The following is an 11,320-nucleotide window of genomic DNA, read 5'->3' as shown; positions in this document are numbered from 1 at the left end:
TCGACCAGTGTACGTAGTGTCACGGTGTACGTTATAACCGCTTAGGCCACGACCACGACGGTAGCACGTCAAGTTGCCGACCTCCGCTTTGCTGCCCGACAATTTGCTGCCCGATATGTTGCTGGCTGACACAACTTGCTGACCGACAGATGGCTGACCGACAATTTGCAAACTTGCTGGCCGACATTTGGTTAAAACTCTTTCGTTGATCGACAGCTCACTTGTCGGTCTACAAAATGTCGGTAATCGACGAATCGCTGGCCAACACATTACAGAGGATACAATCTTACTGATCGACAGTTTGCTTACCAGTTGAACATAACGAGCTTTGCAAATCCCGTTTCAAACAGAGAAGGAAGTCAACCCAATGCAATCAGTTTTCTTAGAAATTTTATGGTTTCTTAGGTTTCTTAGGTTTGTGAGGTTTCTTAGGTTTCTAAGGTTTCTTCGGTTTCTTAGGTTTCTTAGATCTTTAGGTTTCTTAGGTTTCTAAGGTTTCTTCGGTTTCTTAGGTTTCTTAGATCTTTAGGTTCCTTAGGTTTCTAAGGTTTCTTCGGTTTCTTAGGTTTCTTAGATCTTTTAGGTTCCTTAGATTTCTTAGGTTTTTTCGGGTTTCTTAAATTTCTTACTTAGGTATTCTCTTGTGCGTTGTAACATTCGAGGAACATACGCGTTCACAAGTGGCTTCGTGGAAACAAACGGTGACCCGCTAGTTCGTCGACCATAACTTCTTCGAAAAGGTAGGAAGTCGAGCTGCCGTTTGGCTAAACTGTCTCAACTTTCTTAGGTTTTTTGGGTTTCTTAATGTTCATATGTTTCCATATGTTTTTCAGGTTTTTAAGCTTTTAGTTTTCTTATTTTTCTACCCTTTTATTAGCTTTTCAAGCGTCGCTACCTAAGTTGAATTGTCGGTCAATCAGATGTCGGTCAACAATTCTGAGCATGAGCGATGCGTCGGGAGTTGTTTTGTCGGTCAACAGAATGTCGTCAGCAAATCGTCGGTGTTCAGCAAGCGGTCGTTCAGCGACTTGTCGTTCAGCGATTTGTCGTTTCAACAAACCGTCGGGCCAACATTTTGTCGGTCAGCAAAATGTCGTCAGCAAGTCGTTGTTCAGCAAGATAGCGGTCAGCAAATTTTCGGTGTGCCCTCACTCTCAGCAAATGCACCACCCTTCTCCTTGTGCGTAACAGGCTTAACCAAGTTTCGCGTTTTGAACGCAGGGTATCTTCCATTCGCATATTTAATTATGTGCAATACGCATTTTAACGAGCGTTACTGCTCCGCAGGTTCAATCATTACTTCGAAGTATACATAGTTTGGTTACGTTTTTGCTTGACGCACTAACACATTGTGCGCTCAAGTAGTAAGCCTAAGTAGGCAACTGAGTTTCTAAGTTTTTTTTTTTTTCTAAGTTGGCTTATTAAGATACTAAAAGCCTGTTGTTTTGCTTAGAGGCTAGGGCTTGCGCATGTAACACCCGCCTACTGTACTGTAAGAAGTGGTTAGTGAGTCAAGTAATTAACACTCGTACAAAGCATACTTCTAGTGCTTAAGTGTGGCTTAGTGCCTGACCGAAAGACAAGCTAACCATGGTGTGATCGACATGCGAGACCGACAGAAAACTTGCGTGACCGTGCGTGCGCCGAAAGCACAGTCACGCACTTTTACTTTATTATTTATTATTGTATCGTCGAGTCAACTTGGCACCTATTTTTACATCTATTTTTACGTATGTTAATCGGATACGACTCTCTGTACGAAAATGTGTCAAATTGACTCGACAATACAGCAACTGTGCTTAGAAAAATTAAAAATTTAATAGTAATTAAAGATACAAGGTAAATAAAACACCCAGAAAAATGTCAAAAGCAAATGAAGGTCCACGCGCGGATAGCAAAACCAAAAATCCTGGCTTCTTTTGCTTGTACGGTTGTACTGCCCAACGCAGGTTTACCCGGAATCTCGACGCAACGATAAGCGCTATGATTTAATTATTTGCTGAAGTGTGGGAGTGCCGTTAATTGCCATCAGAATTATTTTGCCGAACCAGTTTCTGAAACCGGCTCGTGAATATTTGGCACGCATTATTTACATCAGTACCGGTAATTAAATTTGAAAACATTTTCTAAATCAGGAAAATTTAGTAAAACTAACTGAAACATGCGGCATGTACCACATGAGATAAAAGCTCATCTAGCTAACAGAATGAGTTTTCATAAAATTTTAGAACTGGAATAAGGAAATATAATTTCGGACAGCAAGCATCAGTATTTATACATGCCAAGCATAATTAATTACAACATCCGCAATGCGTTTGTTCGTGAAATGGATACACAATATTGTAGGCACCATACCGGTATTCACATTGCCACAGTAGTCACGATTTATTTTCAGGTTCATCGGTGCCTTGCGTGTCTTTAAGTGGCAACAACTGCTTAATTAGCTTACATTTTATGCTTAATGCAGACGATGTTTCTTCCTTGGGGCACTCAAGTTTTTCTTGTATCGATTTTTCGCATAAACATACGACTTGGCAGCAGTACAAACTAAATTGAGGATAAACATAATAAGCGCGGTGCCTGGCCGCGTCCATGTTTTCCTAATTGTTAATAATTGGTGACACTGACCGGCTAATTGACATCACTCACATCAGCATAGATGTTGCAAAATTTGTGTGGCAAGCGCAGTATATAAACAGATATATAAGATCAATTCCGTTAACTGATATCACAGTTATTAAACTGGCACAACACTCTGCCGTCAACTCTTTCTCCATCTTCATCAACTTCCCTTATGTACGATGCAGTCAAATGCTGCTATCCTCACGCTATGGACCACCGTTACGCTGCTGCTGCACCACAGCTCAGCGGAGTCTGGCGACCCCACCGTCGAAACTGGCCTTAACACACTCAACGCCGCAATTAAGACTGTCAGTGGAAATCCAAAAGCCGAAAAACCAACGGAAACTCGGTAAGGCCGGTTTACGACTGTAGTGGTTTGTGTTCCCCAGTAAAGCACGCTATACTGGAATGACCTCCAGCTAAGTGGCTGCTACGTTGCTAATATGAAACACATTGTTTTCATGCAGTTAGCTCCCTTTTTGTCGCGTATGCACAAATTTTAGAGCAGTATGCTCTGTCTGCTACAGTCAATTCGTCGCAAAAATCAGAATAATTATGAGGAAGAAAATCATCATCATCATAATAATTATAGTGAGAAAGAAAAGGCGTACATGATTTTCTGTACGCGCTTAACGAAGACGGCAAAAACCGGTTTTAAAACGATTTGAAAGAAGTAGGTCAGCAGAGACATTCAGGAACATACCAAACCGCACAGGCGTGTGTTGGCATGTATGCTTGCGTATCCTTGCATGAGATTTAGCGCAGGTATGGTCAAACGTCGAGTTGAAACCAAATTCACTACGTAGCGGTCGACTTAACTGGGGATGGTTGCCCTAACCGTAACCAGCATTCGTATCCATCAACCGTGGATGGTCGAAGAGTGGCAGTAGTTGGTTGTTTCACATTGCAGCCGTCCACGGGTGACGGTTTAGCCACTTACTACTAGACTTGCTGCTGGCCAGCTCAAAGTTTTATGGTACGAGTATCTGCTCTGCAGAGTGAACCTCAAACTTTCCCGTACGAATGCCAACCAACATAAGGAACACACTAGTACAGTATGCTCGCGCACTTCCACACAACGTCGACAGGGTTTAACAACATTACTGTACAGTAACCCTGTACTTGAAGGAAATTATTAATTTTGTACCCTATGAGAGATACGATACCGTACAGCCGGGTAAATGTAATCAGTCAAGTAGCGTTGTGTTGCAAGCCGTGTATGTGGATGCGCTTGTGCAAGTGCGACTAGCTGCACGGTACAAATTTCCTTCAATTGTTGGTTCACTGTACAGTAATTTCAGAAGGACCGTTGCGTCGTAAAACCAATTCTTTTTTTTAATTTTACTAACATGTTTTCTTCAGGGTGCAGTTGTTCCATCGTGCGCGTAAACGAAAAACTAAAAAACTTTCAACAATTTTATTGTACAGGTAGAAAACAACCTTACTTAGTAAGGTTGTTTTATATGTATATTATTCCATAAAAACGTTGGGAAACTGTAAAACTAATTTACTGTAAAGATGAGGTGCGCAGATTAAAAACAACTACGTCACAAATCTCCTGGCCGTAGGCCTTAACCCCTTTAACGCCCACATAAAGGGGGCGGCAGTTAATGCTTTTTGCAGAATATCAGTTGGCTCACAGAAACTGTGCTCCCTACTATGATCACCGACGCAGCATTTAACAGCGGGGTTACTGCCAAGCTCATACCTAAAGCCTTGGCATTTTTTGTAGGTCCTTTGCACCCGACCTCCTACAAACATTTTTGAAATGCCCCGACCCATTAATGAATTATGGCTGCCGCGAGTGTGAGAAGTCATGCGCCAACCCGAACCCGCCGGTGTTATGCGTTTATGATTGCCACAACACCTGCGTCTGCAAATTTGGTCTATATCGTACCTTCCTTCCTTCGCCCACATGCGCGCCGCCGAATGGACCCGTGATCAACAACTGTAAAGGAGCACCAAAAAACGTTAAAGGTTAAACAGCAGATGGCCCGATACGTGTTGCGAGTAATTGATATACACAGCAAACGCTGATGATTGCGTAATTTTCCTGATGCTGTTATTCCATGATAATGTCTGATTGCTTTGATTGCCTTTAAACAGAAATGGGAATTCTATTGATGACATCAGATGCTTGATGTACGATATATTTTGATGTATCTTGATGTACTATATAGCTTGATATACATATCTTGATGTACGTGCAGGGTGGTCAGATTCCAATAAACCAGAGATTTCTTACCAAGGCACAAAGGGAGGCTCCAAATTAAGAAAACTGAAAGATTTTGCAGAAAGGCAGTACCCCTAGGAAGTATAATTCAGAAAATAATTTCGGCTGTTGTAATTAGGATGGGCGTGGCCAAACGCAAATTAAAACAGTAAGTGCCCAATAGCCAATATCACCAAAAATTATGCAGTAACATCACTGGCTGTACGTGTAGCAGTCATTTTGCGAACATTGCATCGCATGCGGGTTTCACTTGCTTAGAAGCTCGGCTTCAAGAGTCTACTAAGCCTACTGGTCTCTGCCACCGTTTTTAAATTGTCAACTTTCAAAATTTGATATTTTTGTTCTTTGTGGTTGCTGGTTAGGAAAGCAAATTTTTTTTGCAATATACAAAAATGCACATAATAACAAGTAACATATTTTAAATAATAACAGAGTTTTGAAAGTAGAAAATTTGACAGCGCTGGCAAAGAACATCGCACGCGGGTTTCACTTAGTCCATGGCTAATGGCCTGCTGCAATGGCATCAAAATGACTCCTACGCGCAAAGCCCGTGCTGGTATTGTATTAGTATTTGGTTTGGGCATTTCTTACTCTTTCTATTTGCATTTGGCCACGCCCATCTTGATTAACGCAGCTGAAACCAGTTTTTAATTATACTACGTAGCTATATTACCTTTATGCAAAAACTCGGATTTTTCTGAATTTCGAGCCTCCTATGTGCCCTGGTTAGAATGGCAGCGGCATATCTCCTTTAATTTTGTGGTGAATAAGATTCCGTGACCGGTCGAGATGCTAATGTGCCTTTGTTTATTTCCTTTGCAAGTATGTGCAATTGATAATCAGAATAGTAACTGCGCCGTCAACCCGTTGACGGGCACTGGCGTCAAGGTGCAACATGGTGTTCATAATTTCTCCAAAAATATAACAATAATTATAATTTCTTGTCTTCGTGCGACGAAGCTGTTGTCCGTTTCTCGGCAGTGGACAATGAGACAAGTTGTCCTTAACAGCAAAATGCCGAATGGAAAACAGGAACAATATTTTCAATATGCTAACTAAGAACAACAACAAGTGTAAACAGAAAAAACAACAAGAGAAACAAAAAAATTATTACAGTATGTAATACCTATTACAGTATGTACGAAAGAGATGCAAAGTAGTTTAGAGTAACAAAGCAATGGATGACTGCGAGTTAGGAAGAAAAAATGTTTTTGACCATTTCAGGTCTTCCCACTTTACATGTTCCAAGGATGAGCGAAAGGCTTCGAGAAATTTTTTTTACGAGGCTGGAAGAAGAGACTTCATTCCACTGAGGCGTGAGCTTGTCGCTAAAATAGCCGGAAATAGAAGTAGGGGTTGCATCACAAGCAATTGTTGGTATTGGAGAGAGAGAAGGTAGCGGCATTCCACTGGCCGGAAGTGGCGTGTGTAACCGACCAAGACGCCCGGCGGACGTTTTGGACGATAAACCGACCAAACCGTCCGGGGACCCAAAAAACGTCCACCGTAAATTTTGCCCACCCAATTTTTTTTGCGTTCTCGATGCCTTCTGAGAGTTTTTTAACCCGGACATTTTGGTCAGGGCACTATTTAGGCCCAGACACTTTGTTTTAGGCACTTTGTAAGCCCGGACACTCTGGCCTGGGCACTATTTAAGCCGCGGCACGTTGTTCTGGGCACTATATAAACCCGGACACTTTGGTCTGGGCACTATTAAAGCCCAGACACTTTGGTCCGGGTTCTAATCGTTGCTGCCGGCATCCCAAAAAAAGAACGGGTGGCTGCAGAACGACATGCATCCAAATCTGCAGTCCTAGGGGCAACTGCTCGGGGTAAAGCTTCTGAGGTTCACGACAGCGCGGCTTCTTTCCCAGCTCACCTGGACACAGCTGGTGATGCTGCGGTGCAAACACGCTTGAAGACCGAGGATCCGAGGGTCACCGTGACAAAATGCCAACACCACAAAATGCATATGTGCATTTTGTGGCGCTGACCAACGGGCAGACATCACTTTTTGTACTTGCGCTGAACATAGGGGAGCTTCGCTACGCTTTGGTCAACTAGTGATTGTATCGCAACTTACTGTTTCTGGTAACGGTAATGTATTCGTAGTGGTAATAGCTGCACTATAACACCAAACGCAGATATAATTAAATGTTTGCACTCTGTTAAACAACAGCAGTTCATTAACTAAGAAATGTAGACATGAACGAAGAGGAAAGACGTCCCAATGGAAAAGAAGCCTCGTGAAATTTCTCTCCGTAACGATAACCAGCAAATAGCTGAAATTAGAAAAACAGCAACCATTTAACTAGCCAATTATTTTGCGAAACAGCCCTGCCGTCCGATGAACCGGGCGCATATTAATACCGAAGTTTTCGTTATGCTTATCCTTCTTTACCTGGGCCATTGAAAAGCTTATTCAAAACATTACATATCAGGTTTGCAAGTGACAAATTTAATTTCTACGGGACACAGCTTAACTTCTCGGTAACATAAAATACTCCATCTGCAAGGAAATGGCATCTCCGTACACCCGCAGTCGGGTAGCTGTTAGGTTGTTTTACTGTTTTTGCTGGCGTTTTTCTCCATCTACCAGATTCTAAATCTGGTAGATTAACCTGGTAGATCTGACGAATCTGGTAGATTCGTCAGTTGCTTGATTTCGTTGTCTAAGCTGTGTGCTTTTTCCTTTGCCCCGCAGCAAGGTGCTGCGGTGGCTTGTGATGTGTTATGTGAGAAGAGATAAAGGCGTGAAGTGTGTTTGCGTTAAGTTTCCGTTTCTGTTCGCCCAGGGGTGAACTAGCCTTTCATCCCGTGTTTGACATCCATGAAAAACGGAAATAAAAACCGCTAGGATGCCATATACACTGGGTCAGCTGACTACTGTCTATACAAGGATGGAGCAAATATACGGGATAGACAGGAAAGGGCAAAAATAAGGGATAAGACGTTTGTGCAACACGGGCCTTACACGACCAGCCACAAAGAAATGGCATTTAAGTGACACGACACAAAACTCATCCGTTACCGTTTTACAACCATGCCGGTCGAAGTTGAATAGACAGTGGGCCGCTGACAGTGGCCGGACGATGCAATGCGATATACAGTCTGTACATACGTTTAAGCATAAGCTGCGCCCACAATACGGTAACCTTAGTCAAAACAGTAATAACAATGCTAGATTTATAAATCACATAACTATGCGGTAAAATACAGGATAGATTGAGATAGGTAGTTGAATAAGAACTCCAACAAAACGCATAGTTTCAGTGTCATTGCGAGAAGTATGCACAAATATACAGTAATCATAAGTGGGTATTATACATTGTTGTACAACGTACACTGACATTTTGAGGCTACATAAAATAAAGATGCCCTTAAATTGGACTTTTACGTATGCATGCCGGTTGGTTCTGGTTGGACATGGGCAGTAGGCGGACCGCCGACCGTTGCCGTTGTCGCCGAGGAGTCCAATGCACTGGGCTTGGCTAATCTTTTGGTGGACTGAGATAATGCCTTCCACCATCTCATGGTCAGCAGGCGACGCACTTGTTGACGGTACTCCTTATTGACCGCGAGATATACGAAGAAGTTCAGTGAATAATTCGCCATCAGAGAGACATCACAAATCAGTGGTAAAATATCCGTGACGATATCCGTCATCGCAACAGCCTGCCCATAAACCTGGGCCAACAGGAGACTGAAGTATAACAGATTGGGACCATTTGTGATAAGGTAGACGACGACGGTGCCCCACAACAGAGTATGGTTGGAGATGGTGTGCTTATTGCGAGAGTCGCGGGTTTGATCGGAGTGCAGAAGAATTTGGGCAGCGCGGTATTCTCGGCGAATGGCGCAAATAAGGACACTGCTGAACAGCAGCAAGAGAAAAAATTTCCCAAAGACGAGAAATGCCTGTGTAAAATGCCACTCCATTAACATCAACAGGGGCATTCTAGATGGCTGCATGCAGGATGCGCGTCCACAGCATTGTCAAGAAATTACAATAACGTTTAAAAATAATTTAGCACAGAAGGATTTTTATCGATCTGCCAAGGCGTTAAAAATCTGGTTTAAGCCAGATAAGAAGTTGAGTGGATAGGTACAGTATTTATTATGGTTGTAAATTGATAACAGTACTTCGCTTTGCCCATTATGTTAATCTGTTCAGCTATACGGATCAGTCTAATTACGAGAAAAATGCACGTTGCATATTGGTCGTTAACGGCAAGATGCTCGTTTTTAAAAGGTTACAACAATGAAAAACTCTAATAAGCTACAAAATGCGTTCTGCGCCTCTGCCCTATATAATAAGCAAAGGAATAAGATATAAGTTCATCCATAACGCGCTTCCATAATGGGCAGAAATCCAGGGTTGTATTGGCCCGCGACCCCACGGAAACCAGTGGTGACATGATGACAATCATGACGTTATAGCACGCCAAGGCATCAGCGATGACGTCATAGCGTTACTTCTACTTCGGTAACGGATTTTCGTAACGGACAGACATAAAAAAATGCAATGGCCTTGAAGTAACAGGACATTCACTTCGCTCCGGTCGGTTAACCGAATTGACAGCTCTGTGGCGAGCGGCTACATGAACAATTACGGCTGACTGCAATGCAGCCTATGCAATGTTTACTAATTAGTAATTTGGTAATAGCAAAAATAACCCAATGTCATCCGATACCCGCGGTTTGCGCAACTGGATCGTTCCGACACGAAGTCTATTTTGCAAACCATTATAAGTATGCGCGCTGACTAAGACCAAATTTGGGTTGTGAGTGATTAATATATTGATCCGTAAAGCAGAACTGATTAAAATAATGGGCAAAGTGTGTCATAAAAGTGCAAAATATGTCATTTGTTTACGGTGCGCTCGCTTTACATAGGAAGACCGCTGCATTTTTTTAACGCAGAGTTTGGTGAAAATGGAATCTGAAGCTATTAATTTGTATTTGTGTAGTCCGCCCTAAACTACTGACCATCAAAGTGCCATGAGCTGCTCCCCATCGCATCAGCCATTGCGGCCGGTCAAATTGCTTTCCCATTAAGAATTCGATTTGCTGAATAGAGTCTTTGCTCGACGGGATTAAAGTAGAAACTTTCCAGTAAACATCAGCCAACCCATACGAAGTCACCATTCCAACGGTAACTATGATACCGCACACCGTAAGCCGGGCAGGCAGTGTGGGGTGCGTCAGAATCACACCAAACGGATTGATATAGGATAACATTCGTCCGCCCGCGAATGCAATTAAAGTCCTGAAAATATCGTTATGACTTATCCAGTGTATTCAAAAAGATGTGGGCTTGCCAAAAGTTTGTCTACGAATATCTTGCATTGCTTCAGGTTAATGCGTTACGGGATGAATTTCAAAAACTCACGAGTTTTTATGACCTACCAATCGCATATTTCTCTGCAAATGCCACGAATATAACTGGCTATTACAGTTGTCACCCAATATCCCACGGAACGATGGATTTCCAAAAAAAATGCCGGAGAGAGGCCAGGAACCTCCCAAACATAAACTATAATGTTAGCCCACCTGAGAAAGTGCAAAATAATTATTGTGCCTATTCAGTACGTGTCCGGCATTGCGCCATTGATCTTACATCGCTATCACGTCGGCGACACTGATGGTAGTCATGAAGACATTGGTGCTGGTGCGCTTTCTGGCTGACTTCAACACGGCCATGTTGATCGTATTGCCGACGGTAGCACAAGCCAGAAGGAAAGGATATGCTATCCACTTAACACTATGCAGCCATTCAAGCGTATTCGTTCTGTAGATAAAAGAATTTAATTCGTAATCAGAGGTCATGTCAATAGTCCAATTATCCGCCAGTGATGCGTTGGTGGTACAGTCGCTGGGAATGTTATAGTCCGTTGTAGCGTTCATTGTGATGTTTGCGGACGACATTTACTTAAACCACCAAATTTTCACGCAGAAAACTTAAAACTAACACAGGCAAACGGATTTACAGAGTTTAATACAGCGATATTGTAGCGTGTGGCTACGGTCTGTGTGTGAATGCGTACGCTAAGCAAACCGGCAAACTGTACGTTTTGTAACTTTATTCATCAACTGGCAGAAAGGAAAAAGGAAAAGTGAAGTGTTGAGGAATGACCATCGGTCAGCATGCGATGAGATGGCTGTATGTAAAATGCCTAGAGGCAAGTAGGAGGAACAGATACATGTATAACGAATGGGCGAACAGGAGTGACCGTTAGGCATACATACAGTACACGCAAATACAGGTAACGGGCGTTACATTGCCCCCATGCAAGTCTGAAGATGTCCTCATCGAAGCCACAAGAGAGATAACATTAATACGCACTGGAAGCGTGTACATTGTACAATGGCTAAAGATGAAAAGAGTAATTAACGATCCGTCCATAAACGGCCAGTGAGGTGGTATTAAGGAATCCACTAACGGGATCCGATAAGGTGCCATAA

General features: G+C 42.7%; 1 protein-coding gene across 1 annotated transcript; it reads left to right on the top strand.

Annotated features, from left to right (window-relative positions):
* The first annotated feature begins 2,720 nt into the window (after positions 1-2,720).
* Positions 2,721-4,633, top strand: LOC129599047 (uncharacterized). The gene is made up of 2 exons (XM_055497178.1): positions 2,721-2,971; positions 4,355-4,633. Exons 1-2 carry the CDS (start codon positions 2,802-2,804, stop codon positions 4,602-4,604), a joined length of 420 nt encoding a protein of 139 aa, XP_055353153.1. The 5' UTR covers positions 2,721-2,801; the 3' UTR covers positions 4,605-4,633.
* The last annotated feature ends 6,687 nt before the right edge of the window (positions 4,634-11,320 follow it).

Source organism: Paramacrobiotus metropolitanus, unplaced genomic scaffold (genome assembly GCF_019649055.1).
Source record: "Paramacrobiotus metropolitanus isolate TYO unplaced genomic scaffold, Prichtersi_v1.0 Parri_scaffold0000136, whole genome shotgun sequence".
NCBI classification, from domain to species: Eukaryota; Metazoa; Tardigrada; class Eutardigrada; order Parachela; family Macrobiotidae; genus Paramacrobiotus; species Paramacrobiotus metropolitanus.
This window is presented reverse-complemented; position numbering and strand designations above follow the sequence as displayed.